General features: G+C 34.6%; 1 protein-coding gene, 1 long non-coding RNA gene and 1 pseudogene across 2 annotated transcripts; 1 reads left to right on the top strand and 2 right to left on the bottom strand.

The window, feature by feature from the left end:
- Nucleotides 1-444: 444 nt before the first annotated feature.
- LOC113087007 (beta-glucuronidase-like) lies at nucleotides 445-1,494 on the top strand (annotated as a pseudogene).
- Nucleotides 1,495-3,325: 1,831 nt separating this feature from the next.
- Nucleotides 3,326-6,118, bottom strand: LOC113070241 (uncharacterized). The gene is made up of 2 exons (XR_003279887.1): nucleotides 5,511-6,118; nucleotides 3,326-5,451 (listed from the first exon to the last, which is right to left on the bottom strand). It is a non-coding gene; the product is annotated as an uncharacterized LOC113070241 (long non-coding RNA).
- Nucleotides 6,119-6,532: 414 nt separating this feature from the next.
- Nucleotides 6,533-18,242, bottom strand: LOC113070234 (vitamin K epoxide reductase complex subunit 1-like protein 1). Its single transcript, XM_026243461.1, has 3 exons — nucleotides 17,954-18,242; nucleotides 12,818-12,927; nucleotides 6,533-7,619 (listed from the first exon to the last, which is right to left on the bottom strand). The coding sequence occupies exons 1-3, from the start codon at nucleotides 18,142-18,144 to the stop codon at nucleotides 7,393-7,395; spliced, it is 528 nt and encodes a 175-aa protein (XP_026099246.1). The 5' UTR covers nucleotides 18,145-18,242; the 3' UTR covers nucleotides 6,533-7,392.
- Nucleotides 18,243-20,590: the final 2,348 nt, after the last annotated feature.

Raw genomic sequence — 20,590 nt, 5'->3', positions numbered from 1 at the left:
TTTTTTCAGTGTATATTTAGAGCTATATTGATTGATAGTTATAATGTAAATAATGTGATACTAATAATAAATGGATATATATATATATAATATTTTTTTTAGCTAAAGAAACAAATCAGATATTTCGTCATATTTATTTTACACACACACACACACACACACACACTTTGTTACTTCCTTTCAATCAAATTCCAAATGTATTAAATTATTTAATCGTTTAATTGAATGTTAATTGCCATTTATATTTATTTGTGAATTTACCATCAATTTCTGAGTTTAATATTGTTTCTACTCCTCACAAACCCTTGAGATTTCCAGGATCATTTTGCACTCTTCTGCTCCTGTACCTTTAAGACTTTGAGTGGAAACCGTAGCTGTGTGCGTGAGGAAAGAGTGATGTAGTTTAGCTGAACGGACTGATGAAGTGTGTTTGTGTGGTGTGTGTGTGCTGCTCAGGGTCCGTATGTGGACGTCATCTGTGTGAACAGCTATCTGTCGTGGTATCATGACCCGGGTCACACAGAGATCATCAGTCTCAGCTCAACACTCAGTTTGATGACTGGTACGGAAATACCAGAAGCCCATCATCCAGAGCGAGTACGGAGCGGACGCCGTGCCCGGATTACACAGCGTGAGTACACACACTCTTCAACACTCACACGTTACAGTATGTTTGTGTGAAGAAGTGAACCTGAAGAAGTGTTTGCCGTCCTGCAGGATCCACCCATGATGTTCACGGAGGAGTATCAAACCACCGTCTGCAGAACTACCACAGCGTGTTCGACCGGAAGAGGAAGGAGTTCCTGATCGGAGAGCTGATCTGGAACTTCGCCGACTTCATGACGGCTCAAAGTAGGAACACACTGGCTTCACATTTGAAATTAAAGCAAAAATGTACATTTGATGAAACATCCTTCTGGAGAGTTTGTTTCTTCATCAGATTTGGAGAAATGTATCAGCGGATGCTCTGAAGTGAATGGGTGCCGTCAGAATGAGAGTCCAAAGAGCTGATAAAAACACGTGGACTGGAGTGCTGTGGATTATTGCGATGTTTTTATCAGCTATTTGGACTCTCATTCTGACGGCACCCATTCACTTCCAGAGCACGCATTGATGCATTTCTCCAAATCTGATGACGAAACAAACTCTCAGAGGATCTGAGGATGTTTTAGTAAATGTACATCTGCATGTGTTAATGTCTCTCTCCGTGTCCAGCCATCACTCGAGTGGTTGGGAATAAGAAGGGAGTCTTGACCCGGCAGCGTCAGCCCAAAGCCGGAGCGTTTCTGCTGCGAGAGCGATACTGGAGGATCGCCAATGAGACGTCTCGGCCCGCTCTCCATGAGCCGGATCAGCTGTGAGGGGAAACCAGGTTTATCAGGAGGAAGTGCCTTATGTGTGCCACACTGAGGATCACAGCTGTGGGGAAACACATGTGTTGTGTGATCAGTCCAGATTGCTGTGTTCTTCGTAAAGACCACTCAATTGTTTTCTTTTAAAAGTCCTGAATGCAGGCAACACTATTAAACTGGAGCAGGAATGTTTTCTCTTTTTTCAGCGTCTAGGATTCATATTGTGAACGTTTGATAACCAGTGAACACGTCTAGGTCACATTTCAACCTCCGTTAAATGAATAACATTTCGTTTAAGGACCATTTAGTCTATTTTAGGACCAGCAAGATTTTTTTTACATGATTTACATTATAATTAAAACACATTTTCTACCCAAATTCATTAGTGTAATGCTATATAGTTGTTTATATATAATTTTGATATTTGTTGTTTGCCTAGATGGCAGATATGTAATGTTTTTTGTGTATTACAGTAATAACATTATTCCATGAGAACCTAATAAGGATCAATTGAGAATGAGAATTGCAAAAAAAAAAAAAAAAAAAAAAAAAGAAAAATTTTAATGATCATAAAAAAAGTCAAAATAAATAAATATAAAATATAAATATATTTTCGTTTTTTTAAGGTGAAATGTGACCAGGATGTGTTTTCTTCCCACTGGCAGTAGTTAAGTAAACTGTCCACTTTATTATATATTTTAATCAACTTCTAATAATTGGCTCCAGTATTTCTCATTTTGGAGGCATGTGTGTAAGTGACCAGCTGATGATTTTTATGAGAGTGTACTTTACTTTAATTACTTCATAAACAATGAATGAATCCTTTGTTCGTGGACATTCCAGACATTCCCGAGCGATGTCATCAAAATAAATGGCATTCCAACAAGATCATCCCTGAGATTCATTAATGTTCCTGTTATTTATCTTATATATCTTTTGTCTGAAACACACACATGATGTTAAAGGGACATTTTCAAACCAAAAATGAAAATGTGCTGAAAACGTACTCACCCTCAGTCCATCCGAGATCAGGACTGAGTTTGTGTCTTCATCAGATTCGGAGAAATGTCTCATCAGTGGATGCTCTGCAGTGAATGGGTGCCGTCAGAATGAGAGTCTGATAAAAACATCACAATAATCCAAAACACTCCAGTCCATCAGTTAAATTTCAGGCAAAAATACGAGTCCATAATTCATAATAACACTTCCTTTTTTTCAGTATTTCCAGAAACTCTCCAGCTGTTAATACAGCATGCATCATTAGCATGGAAGACTTTACTGCATGCTAGTTTTAGAAAAAGGACGTTTCATTAACAGACGGATGAAGTCTTGATAAATGTATAAATACTTCACAGGCATGTGTTGACTAGTGAATCACTTCCTGTCATGACCATATAAAGCCAATAAAGAGCGTAAACCTCCACAAGATGAACCTTTGGTAGAATATGAAGAATCTGAGCAAATCTCTGTTTATAGACTTCCTAGATATTAGAAGTTATACATCTATGATGAGACCCGTTTCTGAAGAAATATATCACATCTGTAAAAAAAAAAAAAAAAATCCAAGTCAACAATCAATAAGTAAAAACAACAACAAAACTAAAAAACAAGAAAAAATTGAAATACTTTAATTCTCAGGAAACAAGGCTTCTTAGATCATTTTGTGAATTATTTTAGACATTTGTGCTAGAAAACAAGACAAAAATTATGAAAAGTAAACATTTTTTAATTGATAACTGTTTTTTTTGGTCTTAAAAATCACACGCACTGTGGAATGCATTGCATTGTGGGAAAAAGTATGTCTAGGTGCATATTGCACGTTTGTGATGCATTCAAAATAATTCACACACTTCAGAAATAGTGCTGTGTGAAGAGTAATACTGTAGTATACTAATCCAAACACAGCCTGAACAATTCAGCCTATCGTTTCTCTCATGAGGTCAGAGGTCAAAGGACAAAAGGGCTCCGAGAGGTCAAGGGGAATGTTTTAATGGCAGATCATATCCACAAAACAATGACACGTGTTCATGTTCACTGCAGCTGATTCCCAGACACAGAATCCTCCCAAACACGGCACCCATGTAAGAAAATACAGCATTTTTTACTCATTTGGCAAATACAGAAGCAAAACCGAAACAAAGTTTACTCTCCACAAACAAAATACCCTAAAAAGGTACAATTGGAAATAAAATCCATCCGTTTCTCACGTCTCCTAAAATATCTAGAACGTTAACGGGGGCTCGTCGTCATCAAGACGCCCCCACAGTTACATCAGGAAATAATAAGAACAACAAAAAGCTATTTATTCACTATCTGAAACTCACATTGTACGAAAATATGAGTCTAAAATAATACATACATGAGATACAAGGAACAACCAAATGATTTAGGGTTACAGTTTTTGCTTTTGTAAAGGTGAGTTATGAGATAATAACACCGCAAATATTTCAGTGGTCATCAATCTCGGTCTTAATTTTCCCGAAAAAGGCAAGCAGACAGACTTGTTGTGAATCATGCTAAACTTAAAGGCCCAGTGGACATACAGAAGGCACTTTTAATTAATTTAACGTTGTGAAGGCAACCCTTTTACGTCATTTTGGGGGGGATCTTGTCATTTGAAGTAGATGTAAATTTAATATGCATTAAAACATTGGGTTGTTTTTCTTTAAAGTCAACATAATGTCAAAACTGACTATTTACTTTCTGAATGCATTGCAAAAATTATTTTCTTAGCTAGTATTTTGTCTTTTTTTTCCCAGTACAAAACATTTTTAAATTAAGATATATTTACTTTAGAAGCAATATGCATAAGTCTTTTATTCAATTGAGCGTGTTTTTATTTAAAACAAGAAAAAATATCTGCCAAAGGTCTCAGAAAAATAAACGTTAAAAAAAAAAAAAAAAAAAAAAATCTGACCCCACTGGCATTTTTTTTCTTATATGAAGCAAAAACTCATTTTTACTCCAAAACAAGACTTAATATTTTACGTTGCTTCTCAAGCAAATGATATTTGCACTGGAAAACAAGACAAAAAAATACTGAAATCATTTTTTGGCTACTCTAACAATTCACATTATTACAATGTTCGTACTCTTCGCCAACGCACAATAACTTGAAACGCACATAAAACGACTTTTAAGTCCATGCGGCTCAAGTTATTGGTTAATAAAAAACATATTTACACAATCGGATCCTTTTCACAATCCAATACACAATAATATCCATTTTCACTCCGAAACAAATCACATTCTAAAGTAAAAAAGGGTTGCAAAGCCCTTCATGTTGACTTGAATTGGAAAAATTATGTTCTGGCATCATAATTAGTCTGTGTGAAATATATAAAACCAAAAGAACACGCAACTAATGTATAAATCACATCAACTCTGCTGTAGAATTGAGCTGCGAAACTCCAACCACCATTCGATTTGTTCGCAAGTTTGGCTGAAAACCATTACGCAAAGACATTTAAAGACGCCAACCACAAGTTGTGCTTCACAAAAGCATCATCAACTAAACAAAGGTCAATAAATTAAACCAGCCGGTCAAGGAACGACTCAACATCTCCAAACCAATAGAGTTGAGTTTGGGTAGAAACCATTTTTGAATTATTGTGAGTGGAAAACAAGACTATTTTCAGTGTTTTGTCAACTGAACAATCAACCCGCGGTCTGGAGATCAATCACTCATAAGTTCGTTATCATTTCAAGTTCACAACTCCAATTCAGTTCAATTCATCACATTTCAATGTTCCAGTGTCTCCCATTGAAGACTGAAATGAGCTCAACATCAGCCGAAAACCAGTTTAACGAGTTGTTTGACGTGTGTAATACTGGGTTGGATAGTTGGTCGAGTTTTTTCATCGTGAACTGACAAAATAATGACTTTCAAAGTCTACGACGTAACACAATAAACTCTTAAAAATAAAGGTTTCAAAAGGGGGCGCCATTGAGAAACCATATTTGGTTCCCCGAAGAACCTTTCAATTATTTTTCTTACTCCGTTATAGTATTTCATTTTCATTATAAAGAGCTTTTTGTGGAATGGAGAGATTCCATTGATGTTAAAGGGTCTCTAAGGAAGCATCAATGCCAAGAAAACCTTTATTTTTAAGTGTATTAGCGATATTGTGGATTCAATTACACACACACGGATAAAACTCTGACGCCAAATAAAACTTTAAGAGGGAATAAAACTGGCAGGTTATGACTCTTCTGTTGCATCCGTTGGCATTAAAACAGCTGGAGACAAATACTGAGAGGTAGAAGTGAAGGGGATCACCCTACTGGTAATTTCACGGAAAGGTCAAGGGGTTTCTGGGTAACAGACGTATCGTAAATTACATTACAGTAGTACAGTAGATGCAGCTCTTGGGATGATTCTGGTACCACTCGTGTGAAAATCAGCAGCTAAACTCAAGATAAGAAACGCTAGCTTTGAGTGTGACTGGCTCTCCATCTCGTATGACTTCAGATGTTGTTCTATTCGACTGTGGAGGACCCTGTGAAGTGGACATCACTGGATCTTGATTCCTGGGAGAGTTTACTTCAATAAAGGAACCTTAGTTTGAAACCAACAATAAAAAAGTAGTCAATCTGAAATTGCTGGAATTACCACAAACATACATTTCTGATGAGTGCAATAACAGTAAGTTTGTTTGCTCATTGAGAAATGTAGCACTGCATCAGTGTCTGCCCTGCAGTGAATGGGTGCCGTCAGAATGAGAGTCCAAACAGCTGATAAAAACATCACAATAATCCACAGCACTCCAGTCCACGTCAGTTAACATCTGGAGAAGACAAAAGATTAAACAAATCCAGCATTATCCACTATAATAACACTTCCTCCAGTGAAAAACTGTTCTGGTGTGAATCAGGAGAGAAATCTGCACAGATCAAGCACCGTTTAAACAGCTCTAAACAAATCTGTGATGATGTTTTTATCAGCTGTTTGGACTCTCGTTCTGACGGCACCCATTCACTGCAGAGCATCCATTGATGAGACACTGATGCAATGCTAGATTTCTACAAACCTGATGAAGAAAGAAACTCATCCTGATCTTGGATAGACTGAGGGCGAGTAGGATTTCAGCAAATGTTCATTTTTTCCCCCAAAGTAATTCTTTAAAATCAGGTGTTAATAAATAATTATTAAGTCTGCTGACTTGACAACTTCAACTCAATTCCAACACGACGAATGCAGCATTTATTCTGGATCAAGACCCCCTAAAGATGAGTAAAATACTAAAACACACACAAAAAAATAACTCGCACAATCGCCGTTGAAAGCACTCGCTGGAAATGTTTCACCGGTAAAACACAAACTAATCTGGACTGGAATATTGCTTCGCGGCAGCTATTTACAGAACTGCACAACAAACTGATAAAAAAAATAGTCACACATTCGTCCGTGTTTTATGAGTGGTCCTCTTCCAAACAAACAAAACAAACAAAAAAAAATCTGTAAAAAAACAAAAAAAACAAATGACACTTTATTTGTCGTTTCAATGATAGCAAGCCGTCATGTCTGCGAGCGTTACATTAGCCTCATGATCATTCGTGTTTACCCTTTATAACCCTTAAATACAGTCCAAAGAGCAACCACTTTCACAGTGGATTCAAGTAAACAGAAGTTATCACATTGTTTTTTACATTATTTTATTCCTCAGGGAAAGGACACCCTCTTCTGTTTGTTTCGTAAGTGCTTTCCGACCGCTCTCTCTCTCTCTCGATCAAGCGCAAACCTCATTTTCATCTCAGGGAACAAAGAAAACCAAGGAGAAATCAAAGCGGATAAAGATGTGTTTCTGGTTTCCAATCCTTCCTTGCAATGAACCTGTGATCTGTGGCCCCTAAAGATACACGTTTTCTTTCCTTGTTTAACACACACACACACACACACACACACAACAGAATGGACATTTGTTTGGAAGCAAGGTCTCCTGGTGACAAGTCACAGATTTTTCCAGAAGTCCCCTCTTCCTCACGTGTTGGATGATTGGTTCTCCTTCTCTACTTGTGTCATTGTTGTGTTTTTGTGTGTCTAGTCCTGCTTGGCTTGGAGCTGCTGCTTCCAGGCCTCGTTCAAGTAAACCAGTCGCTTGTAGTTGAGCACAAACAGGATGAAGTTCAGTGCGTATGTGGTGATGCAGATGACGCAGAAGTCCTTGAGGACGAAGTAGAGGATGTAGCCCAGGTAGAGGGAGCCCATCACTGACGCGATGGAGGTGGTCATGAGAATCAGAGCCGCCATCGCACTGGCCGTCAAACCTGCGCACACACACACACACACACACACACACACGGGTTAATCCACTGAAGAACAACAACAAGAGCAGTGCAGAGAGTTCACTACCACAGAAAGTGCATCAAATATACATGAATACTCTTCAGAGGTACAAGTAGTGGCATAAAAATATTATAGGAAGATAAGAAATATTAATTATGCAGCCATTTTTCTTTTAGTACCATTCAGCATTAAAGCTATATTTATGGAACAACATACTATAAATATTATTAATATAATTTTAATTTAAGGGTTATATCTACAAAAGCTATATAATATACAATATAACATTATCCTGATAACTGTCACTCACGTTTTTGAAGATAGACTTGAATGTGCATGATACAAACCTACATTTTTGTAATTCATGACTGAAAACATTTTGTAACATGATTTTGATGTGCCATTTACATGGTAATGCAAGGTCTGATTTTAAAATGGGTTTTGAAGGATGAATTTTGAGATTTTATGTTTTCAAGTGATATATAACTTCTGATGATTTCTAAAATGTGATAGAGAAAAAGGCAACGAGGAAGTCTTTTTTTTAAACAAAGGTCAAAGCTCCTTTTGTAATGTAGATTTCTGAGGGTGCACTCTTGTCATAAATTCATCTATTACTTTTCCTACATAATTTTTAACAAAAAATATTGGTAAAATATATATTTGGGAGTCTTAGACCTTTCCAACGATATATAGTTTGTCAAGATTAGATTAAATTTGATTGTAATATAGTATAATCAACGTAGGCGTCCCGTGACATTTAGCAGGTTATATAACAAAATTATGTACGCAACACTTGTTTTTGCTCCCATTTTTCATGAGCTGAACTCAAAGATCTGAAACTTTTTCTATGTACACAAAAGGCAGATTTCTCTGAAATATTGTTCACAAATCTGTCTAAATCTGTGTTAATGAGCAATTCTCCTTTGCTGAGATAATCCATTCACCTCACCATACCGGTCAAGTATCCGTTTTGGCCGGGAAAGTCACGTATTTTACCCTTCTTTCCCACCGTCCTCCCATATTAGTATTTCCCTGTACATCTCCCGTATTTTAATTTTTAATTTTAACCTGCGTTATTAATAAAATAATAAAAAAAAACATTCCATATATATATATATATATATATATATATATATATATATATATATATATATATATATATATATATGGTTCCAAAATAAAAGTTTTTGTTTGTATGTGTGTACTGTCACACACACACACACACACACATACACACAATTTATTACTGTTTTCATCTTCAATCAGAAAATACTACAATAAAATAATATGAAAAAAATATATACTTATAAAAAATGAGCTATACTTTTATTTAATAGTTTTAGTTTGTTATTATTTTAATGCCATATTATTAAAGGCTCTATTTGAGAGAGAGAAAATTAAATTATAATAATATTTACTTACAACATCACAAAGTCAACTATATGAAATCCTTTAGTCTAATATTTGATTAAAAAGAATTCCAGGTGAAACCTTTATAAAAACATCTATAAATTAAATTTCTGAATATAATTGTTGTCTAATTATAGGATTGTCTAATATCGAGACAGTTCAGTAAAATATACTTAATAGTAAAACTTTCAATGAAGCAATTATAAATAACTTATATTTACTTCAACTATAATGCCCAATATATTATGTTCATTTCTTCTTTAAAACAGATTTCTTGACCTGTTGTAGAATCATAGCAAAATTAGATTTTGGGGTGCTTTTAACAGCAATAATTACTTATTATAAACCACACCGAAATTCAGATCTCGCTCGTGTTTAACAAAAAATAAAAATTCCAAGCAAAACCTACTGTGTGTCATTCACTTGTGACTGAACAATGGCAAAACAATGAATATTGTAGAATGACGCCTGTATTGTCACAGAGGCTGCGTTTCTATTTCTATAACACACACACACACACACACTCACACACACACACACACACACACACACACACAGAGGTCTTCCAAACCACTCACTTATGAGGTTACGGGATTCGAGTTAGGATGCTGCTTTATAAGGCAGGTGCCTTTATAGTGTGTAGTGGGCGTGGCTTGAAAGGGGGCGGAGCATGACTCAAGCTTGAGCTTCCTCTACTCATCACTTGCTCGAGCGCTTCAGAAAAAGGAGTGAATCTCCACAACAAAGGGCATTCAACACGCTCTGGCACAGTCTTGCTATTCAGTCATGAAATTTCATTAGCAGGACAAACGGATCGGGATCACACACACATTACGGAGCAGACAAGGACAGAACTAACTGAGATTCGGGTCGTGGAAAGCGACATGGCAAGGTTTTAGAAATTAAAGAGGTCTCCAAGTGTCTGCTGATTCTAGGGTAGACAGGATGGATCTGTTTCAAACCTAGTGCACTCTACATAGACAGCTGCTTTTAAAGGCCACGTGTAACTGAAATTGGAAGTTGTTAAGAGCACTTCACCATTTCATTTGATAATATCCATTGTCAAATACACACAAAAACTCTACAATTTCCATAGTCATGTGTATCTACAAATGTGTATCAGTGGGCGGAGCTAAACAGGCAGTGAAGTAGAAGCAGGCATTGTTCTCCTGCGGAGGCGGGGCTTAGCCACACTATTACATCATAAAGTGGGCCATTCCAAAATGAGTTGTTTTCTGAGCTTGGTCTCAATAAAAAGAGTTTCTAAACTTATGAGAAAGTTTTGAAACTTTCAGGCAGTTTTTATAGTACATTAACCTGTTATATGTCAAAAGATCAAAGGAAATTTTATTTCCCAGGTCATGACCCCTTTAAATATTAACATTAAAGATGCACTAATTTGCATTTCCAGAACAAAACTGGATAAAGCCTGGTTAAAATTTTTGTTTCATTTCGTTAAAAAAATTGTCTTTGCCATGTTTTTAGGAATGAAATGTTATATAAATCAATGTCAATGATAAATAAACAAACAAACCCCTCAGTAAAAACCTTTAGAACATAGACAAGAATAAAACTTTTAAGTTTTGTTGTATGTACGTTCTGCTGAAGTGGAGAAAAGACTTGCGACCTTCGAAATCTACAGACGCAAGCAAATAAAGTACCCGAATAAAAGCAGGCGAATGATACATAAACAAAACCCTCAGTAAAAACCTTAAGAATATAGAGAGGAATAAAAGTGCTGCAGAATTGAAAAAAAAAAACTCTTTAAATATGTATTATAACTGAAATCTAAAGGCGTATGTATTTAGCGTATGTTATTTCACCTGAAGTATCTTAAAATGCATGTAAACAGAAAACAAAGGATTTGAGACTTAATTCACATGAACGTATGTCATATCACATTAGAGGCGCAACAATGCCATCTTAAACTGCCGCTTTAGAAGACAGCTCACTACTAGGATTATAAAAGACCAGAGCCTTTAGTTTGATTAACAGAGTCAACAGCCGGTCCACTAATCCATGCATCGATAAGGAAATAAGCCAAAAAATAAATGCACAGTAAAATGTAAAACAGTTTATAGGAAGTGCAAAACTGCATTATGCAAATGTACTGCAATAGTGTGAAGAAAGACTTGACTGTGTCCAGTTTTAGAAGCACAATAAACCCGAGGACAGATCAGAAGAGCCAAACACGCAGAGGAACTTGAGTCACTGCTGACTGCTGAGGGAAAGAGCAAAGGGGAAGTGATGAGGCAGACGTCTGCAGGGATGGGTCGGGATGATCAACTAGTCAAAACAACTACTAGTTTCTCTAGATTTTTATTTAGTTAGAATTTTTCTGAATGAATTTACAAATTACATTTCATGCTCTTATTATCATTTATAACATGCACATCTGTTTGTTTGTGATGATTATAGTAGCGAAGATAGGTTTGTGCAAATTCAGGTCGTAGTTATTTCAACGGATCCCACAAAAACGTCAAAATGAGATTCGCATTACTATAATATACAGTATATATATGTCAATTGCTTAATAACAATTAAGCAAAATTTCCCCCAATCTTAGGATGTTTTAATTGTGGGATTGTACTAATTGTATGTGATTGTTTACTATATTGTAATAAGAAATAAGAACTGAAGGGAATATGCTCAATTATCATGAAAATAAATGTCATAATGCAAAAGCGCTTCATTTAAAAAAAAAAAAAAAGTTCTCAAATTAAAATGTATTTTGGGCTGAAAATTAAAAGGGTTGCATTTAGCATCTATATGATGAAGAAAGACGATCAATCATTTCTCAAACCTAAACCAGAAAACATACATACAGGGCTTCCTTAACTCAACCGTATTGATCCGATAATAAATCAATAAGTCAATAGTGAAAATGTACTTCTGCACATCTCTAAAGACCAGTGCTATTTTACTATTATTTAAACTAGGATAAATTACTACAGTTTATATTAATATAATGAACTTTTGTTTATTTGTATATTTTCATTAATGTTTAACAATTTTTAAATGCGTTTTGGTCGTGTTTATTTTTTTTATTTTAGGTTTAATTTATATTTATTTACGTGTCAGTTTTGTTTTTTTGTTTTTTTTTCAGATAGTAAATTTAGTAGCTTCATTAACATCTAATATTAATATTTTATTTTAGCTTGATTTAAATTGAATAAAAATGTTTTAGTGTAGTTTTATCTAATGATATTAACCCAGACGAATTGAATGACAATTATAAGAGAAACTGAATACAGCAGTAACTTTAAAGATGATTTTGTCAATAATCTTTTTTTTTTTTTTTGCACCCTCAGATTACAGATTTCCAAATAGTTGTACCTCAGCCAAATATTGTCTGATCCTAACAAACCATGCATCAATGGAAAGATTATTAATCAGCTTTCAGATGATGTATAAATCCAAATTTTGAGAATTGTATCCTTATGACTTTATGGTTTTGTGGTCCAGGGTCACATATGCTATATATTGCTTTATGTGAGTAAACTGTACGTAGGTAAACTTGGATGTACTAAATATATCCAACCTTTAATGCATAGCTGATGTATTTTTGTAGATAACACCATTCACATCTTGCAACAATACAGAAAATCATACAGTTGAGAAGATAACAAGTGGAAAAAAAATGGAAGTTGATGCAAAAAACGATGACACTTTGGCCATAAATCGACATTTAAGCTATATCTGCCATACTTTCTATACCGGTGCATCCCTAGAAAGTCCCGTCATTATCAGCACATGATGCTGTTCTTACCTAGTAACAGTTGAAAGATATAAAACAAGATTCCATAGACACTGTTTGGCTGGTTTACTGCACTGTCGTTCCCAAAAATGGTACCCAACAGTCCAAATCCTCGACCCCATCTACAGGAAATATGAAAACACAAACAGAGAGAACCAGTAAAGAAGCAGAACATGAACTAAAAATAAACACTGATATCATGTGTGAGCGCTCTGGGTTTCTCAAGGGAATACAAGCACAATCATGACAGAATATTTGGCCTAAATCAAACCATACAATGATCAAGACCGCAGAATATAAAACAGTTTCCTTTTCCCAGACCCAAATTGATTGAAATTATACGAATAAAGGAGAAACGTGGTGGTTTCCAGTCACATCCCATTCCAGCATAAGTACATACAAGCACACATAATTAGCCAATTAGATAAAATCATGCATGTTAATTACAATAACGTTTGATATTTTTCAGCATTTTTCAGCTCACAATGCATTATCCAAAACAAAAGTATCTTAAAAGGTTGGAAAATCATGATGTATTTTTGGGAGGGGCCTTTGTTTTGGCTAACAATCACCAAACAACTGGTTTTAGCGTTAAGAAGTAAAATGGACAATTTTCGCATTATTCCCCATGAAAGGGTTTCTGCTCAGAAATTTGATTCTTTCTGGTTTGATTCACTGTTTTGGATTGCAGCATTGAATTGATTGAATTGGAGAATGCATGAACAGAATGATGCATCCATAGTCAACGAACAATCACTAGCGCATGCAACAGCAGCAAAAAATTGCCTCCCAAGGGTCCTAATAGACATCTGGTAAAGTGTTTTATTAATTTAATGGGGTGCTGTTTGCCTACTTGTAACAAAATTAAAGTAAAATACACAAATTACATCAAGATACTTGTGTTTCTGAATAAATAGAGCAGTAGCTGATGTCATAAACAATTTTTAAAGACACTTGTAAGTAAAAATATTTAATATATACAGATTTATTAATTATTGTGTAATATGTTTTTTCAAATGGATTATGAATAAATACAAGGGTCTCTAAAATGTTTTTAGATTTTTTTTTTTTGCTTTAGATGATAGATTAATGTTAAATGCACATATTAAATGTTAACGTTTCAACTGCACCTGTCCGAAGGAAGAAAGAAAAAAAAAACGTTGATATTTATATTTTCAAAACATATTTATTTTCAATAAGCTTTTTAGTGAAGCTCTCTAAAACAATTCAGTAGACTCAAACCTGCAAGCACAGCCTATTTCAATGTACTCTCATTAAAAAAATTACTTTTATAATGTTTATTAGTTCTAACTAACAATTACGTCTTCTGCACAGGAAAAAAAATTGAAAAAAATATATATTTCTGTATTTTTTTTTGTATATATATTGGCTAATAACTCATTTCATACATCCCTAGTTTTTAGTATGCATTATCACTCCACTGAGCAGTAAAATGTTCTTTATGCAACAATTTTTGTTAAAAACAATTATTTAGGGAACCCAAAAATGGTTCTTCTTATGATGCTGCTGTGAAAAGCCTTTTTGTTATTTTCAAGAGTGTAGTGTATCCAACATGACAAAAACACGAGGAATTACGATTACTAGCAAGTCTGCAAACTAGACATGTAGCATATAGTCTCCAATTTTATGAGAAACATCTCATGAGAAATATATGGTACGCACAACATATAAAACAAAAACGGTTAAAAGACCGTGGGAGAATAACTGGAACAATAATGTTTCCTTGTTCACTCTCTTCAACAGATTCCTCAATAACTAGCCTCCACCCAAACCAACCAGCTCAGAGATGAATCACCACACAACAATGCTTGATTAGAAAACAAAGTACATACTTGATTGAAAAGGTTAGCTAATGTGTTATTAAACCACACACTGAACAACTGTACAATATGAAACTACCGATGTGTGGAACAATAAAATAGGAAACTATGACTCAAACACTTGCTATGCTTCATGGGATTGGATGGTCACTGACAAGCTTTTAAAAGTGATTTTCATTGCCACAGTAACAGGGATGGCTGTGCAGGATTATGGGTAATGTAGTTCCTAACAAGGAATTTGGATTTTAAAAAATGTCTTAATGCTAAAATCACTCTATTTTTGGTTTCTACATCAACAGGTGTGACAGAAGGACTTTCAGTATACATGCACCAAAATAATACTGTTTTCTTCTATGATTTAGTGTGGGCATGTTTGCACTTTTCAAGCTTTCTGCACTCCGATTAATCTTTAAATAATACAATTTACTCTAATGAAACTGTATCAAACAAGCTACGTACGTACAGCTATAGAAGCTGGCATTGATTTTGACTCTGTCTTTGGTTTGTCTGGCAACTCCTGTCATTGAGATTCAATTCTCTTATGTTTTAAAGCACAAAACGTCTCTAGCCCACGCTCAGAAATCTTTCACAAACCTTTAAACATCAGCGCAGTCAAGACTCAATGAGCAGTATTATTGTGCATTTCCCAACGGAGTGAACATTTGCAAATGAATAACAACGAAACGGATAGCACAAGACCTCGATCAGCTCAGGTTGCCTGATTATCTGAAGTCGGTTCTTTTAAAAGTTGGTTCCCTTTAAGAGCCAGACCCTAAGCCTGATTATGTAACGCTCCTGAAAACCTTCACCCGGCTGGAGTTTAGTTTGGTTGTTTTCCCTGCTTTTGCCCGCTGTGAGCAAACAACACAATCAGAAGCAAGTCGACAGACTTAAACATGCCAACACACAGCGTCTTTATCTACGTGACTGTAATATCATACGTGAGAGTGATGCATGACGCTGAGCTGTTTAGCCTATTTCCAGTTGAGTGGGCACATCTACAGATTCACAGATTATGGATCATGTCATCTCAATAAACATCAAAATCACATAAAAAGATCAAAGATCTTCCCTTAGAACAGCTGATATGATCTCAGTAAGCATGTGATTTGTTCTCCATTTATCTGTGCATCGCGCGTTTGTGTGTGTGAGAGAGAGAGAGAGAAAGCTACTCTGTTCCTCTTTCAGCTTGAACTGATGGTAAAACTGAAGACATTATTAACAGTCTATACATTTATTTTGAAAGATGAAGCTTGTGATTATGGAAAGGGGCGTTACATTCCCAAAGAGTGCTTACAGTGTTCGGCCAATCACAATGCACTGGGTCAGTTGGCCAATCAGAGCAGACTGCTCTTGTCAGGAGGAGGGGCTTTGTAGAAAACGACAGGTTTGAGAGAGGACCTAAAATAAATGTACAGTATTTGAACAATAATGTTTCTTTTGAACATTAAAGCATGTCAACATATTCTGTTACACCAAATAATGTTCTTTAAAAAAAGCATCATATGACCCCTTTAAACTGCAAATGTAGATTATTTTATATTATTGATTATATATGTGTGTGTGTGTGTGTGTGTTAATATACAGTGTATCAATATATTTCTAAAATATTTCCTTTATTTTTTCATATATAGTAAATATTTATATATACATATGTATTTTTATATACATTTAATATATGAAAATACAATTATATATATCTATATACTAAGTATTTGCTACGTTTTATATATAATATAATTTTGTGCGTGTCTGTGTGTGTATATATATATATATATATATATATATATATATATATATATATATATATATATATATACACACACACACACACACACACATATATACACACACTAAATTAACTGAAGACATGCACTATTTATATACATTTAAATTAACATTTAGTGTATATATTCCACACACTGAAGTTAATATTAGATTCAACTTTATTGTCATTCCACATGTGGGTACAAGTCAACGAAATACAGTAATATATAGTGTATAATAAAAAAAAAATATATTTTCATATTTAATTTACACATAAATATGAAAAATGCATGTCTGTGTACATATACATACACACACACACAGACATATACATATATATATATATATATATATATATATATATATATATATATATATATATATATATATATATATATATATTTATACACACACACATTTACTAAACATACATTTGTTAATATTTTGTGAACATTAATATATGCATGTAGGCACTATATTAATTATGAATTACACTAAATAAACTTTATATATTCAGTAACTATATATATTTAATATATATTTGTGTGTGCGTATACATTATATATATATATATATATATATATATATATATATATATATATATACACACACACACACACACACACACACACACACACACACACACAGAGGTAATATTATATAACTAAATATTACCAGGATAGTTTGAGCACTACAAATAATTGCCGAATGACTTGTTTAATGGTTTGGTGATGTTTAAGGGTGGATCCTTTAGTGATAAAATCAGGAACTGACGTCTCAAATCAATGACACTGATTTCAAAGGTTACTAAAACGAAGTTTAACCCTGATCAAACCCTTCTTCAGCTCACTTCTCAGACTTAAACATCAATAGACGATTAAACTCCAGCATTTAAAGGGGCTTGGAAAACTTCATACCCAAAACATGAAGAAAACTCTGACAGTCATGAAACTAATGTGACTACTGCTAATAAATGAGTGGCTCTGATTTCACCTCGACACCACACTCCAGTCCAGGAGATTAGAAAATAAACGTTTATGAAGTTATAAGAGCATTATTAATAGTATTCGACTGATAAAGAGCTCATTCACTCATTAGCAGTGTTAGCATTAGCTGCTATCGCACTGTGTTTTTCCTCATAAGACAAAAGCCACATTCATAAACAGCTTTAAAATTACGTTATTTCATTCATATTTATGTTTACATTTGTGTCAAACCAAGAGACGCTATGAGAACAGACTATAAATGTGAGACGGGTGTGTTATTTTATTAGATGTTCAGCCAGTCAGCGGCCCGAAGCGATTTTCCCGCTGTGTGTCAAGAGATTGGGAGCTCCCTAACTAGACAGCACTTTCTGGTCATCAAGGGCAAGTTTAAACCTTGGAACGACCACGAAATGTCCTAAAGCGTTCAGAAGGGGTCAGAACGCTGTTTTCGAGAGTTCGAACGCGTCTTTGACAGCTGTGTCTAGGTTCTTGAGTCCTAGTGTCTCAGCTGTCTAGTTAGGGAACTCGCTAGGTTATGAGATTCGCTCTCTCACCTGGACGTGAAGACTTTGGAGCAGCTGATGGAGCTGCTCAAGTCACACATGGCGCGGTAGTTGGCGTCGCGGGTCTTTTCCCTCTCCACGTGGAAAGCGTACAGGGATAACAGGATTCCTGAGAGACAGACGAGTAGCCGCACTATCCGCTCCCAGCGAGGGGTGGACACTCGCAAGACGGGCGCCGCCATTATTTTCCCGGCCTTTGCTCAAGCGCGCGCGGCCTCCCCTGCCTCGACCGTTGGGCGTGCGCGCGGCGTGGAAAGGCTTCGAGACGTGTCACAACACCGGGGGCGTGGCTGACGCGGGTGATTTGTTTTTAAGTGGGCGTGGTTTGTTCAACGGGTGGGCGTGTCCACTGAGCGTCTCGCCATTCTTGCCTCAGCGGGGGCCACATTTTATTTATTTATTTATTATTGCAAATTGTACACAACCAGACAGGGAACATCCACCAACAAAGGCACATCCACCATGAATAATAAGAATAATCAACATAAATATAACTAATTACTCTCAAAAGGTAACAATGGAAAAGAGAGAGAAAAAAACAAGAAGAAGAAGAAGAACAAAAACAACAACAAAGTCTAGTCTATGACGTTTTGTAATATAAATAGTGCGTTCACACTGAAATTGCTAAAAGAAAAAATTGCACTTTAAAAAAGCCGGAATGTTGGATGCTTCTATGGAGCACCAACCCTGCAGAAATTAAAAATAAATAAATTAATATATAGATGGATAAATCTGGAAATGAATACACGTGGGAATAAATAAATACATAGTATAAATAAATAAATAAATAAATGCATGAATAAATACATTTAAAAATGTATTAATTAATTTAATATAAAAATGATTTGTATGAAGTAAATAAATGAAAAAAAAAGTAAAATAAATACATAAAGGGAAAAAACGAATTTAAAATATAATTCAGCATTACATTTCAAATGAACAATTTTTGTTTTATCACATAATTTATTTCCTTTTATTACATTTATTAATTTAGCACACTATCACAACTGAGTTATAACTGAGTTATCTCCCCCCACAAAAAATAACACTGGAAATTCCCATCGATAATAATATGTTAAACTAATACAATAAAAATATGTCCAAAAACATGTTATGAATTATATATATATATATATATATATATATATATATATATATATATATATATATATATATATATATTTTTTTTTTTTTTTTGCTTTGTTATTTCTTGTTTATTTTAATGTGTGCCAGTTCTTTTTTAAAATGAGTAAAAAAAAAAAAAAAATCTGCCAATTTGTTGCTTTGCATCACAGGAATAAATGACATTTAATATATTATATATAACATTTATATTACATTTAATATATATATAATATAATTTTTAACTCATGTAAAACACAACATGCTCCCTTATTCTTTTATATATTTTAATGTTACACGTCAGAATGAGCATGTTTGAATTTAAACATAAATATTGACAAGGTAACATTATTTCAACCAAATTTTGACATTTTATTCTCCAAAAACTTATTTGAAACCTTTAAAGTAGACACTTTACTTACATTTAATGTACTTTATATGGGTCTAAAGTCACTTGTTTAAATTTCTTTTGATGTGGAAATCTTAATATCTTTGACCCACATGTGTGTGTGTGTGTGTGTGTGTGTGTGTGCATGTATAATATGTCTGCTTGCATAAAAAAATGTCTGAATCTTAAATGTGAAATGCATTGTTTGTATTGCATGCAAGTGCAATTGTGCTGTATGTTGTATTTTATATTATGCAACAGTTTGAAATGCTACTTTAATTCAGATGACATGACATATGTACATAATGTTGGTTATAAATAATGTTAACTGTGAATAGTGAAACTGCTTGCATTTTATATGATACATGCTCCTTCAGTCTTCTGAGTTGCCTGTCTGGAGTTGTTGTCATTTGTGAAAGTAACTTGTCTTTAACCAAGAATGCGAAACATGTTGTGACAAATCATTGTTAAAGACATACTTCAGTCAAAAGGACTTTATATGCAAACACATTGGAGATACAGCATGGAAATGGGTGTTATTGTATTACTGCGTGCAGGATACCAACATTATGTAACCATGTGGTCTGTGTCATATAACAAAGTGTGTTTTGTTTGGTCTCAGGTATAAATCAGTAATCATAAACAGAATATGCATTATTATATCAACTTTAGAAGTTTTTTGCCAATGCATGGAAATGCTGCAAAAACAAACTAGCTTTAAAAAGCAAACGCTGTTGATGGTAGGAATTATACTTATATATACTTTTACATATTCAATATGAAATAACGTTACTTGCGAAGCTAATTTTGTTTATTTCATACTGAATTTCAAGTCTGCACTGGAAAGCGATGATACTTTTTTCCATTTTCTTTCTTTTTGTAATCGAAAATCATATTTTTAAATATTATTGCTACATGTTCTTGTGTAAATAAATAAAGGAAAATGCGGAAGTGGGCTTTGTTCATCATGGACTCAAGGTTAAAAACCGTCCAGCGTTCAGCCAATCAGAGTGTTCTAAATGATCGAATAGCACCAAAACGCAGCCAATCACAAGCACGCTGGAACTCTCCACCAATCACCGAGCGCGACCTGAAACCCACGTGACGTTCCCGTTTCA

The sequence above is a fragment of the Carassius auratus genome, chromosome 5, assembly GCF_003368295.1.
Source record: "Carassius auratus strain Wakin chromosome 5, ASM336829v1, whole genome shotgun sequence".
NCBI classification, from domain to species: domain Eukaryota; kingdom Metazoa; phylum Chordata; class Actinopteri; order Cypriniformes; family Cyprinidae; genus Carassius; species Carassius auratus.
Note: the sequence above shows the minus strand (reverse complement) of the source record. Positions and strands in the feature narration are given on the sequence as shown.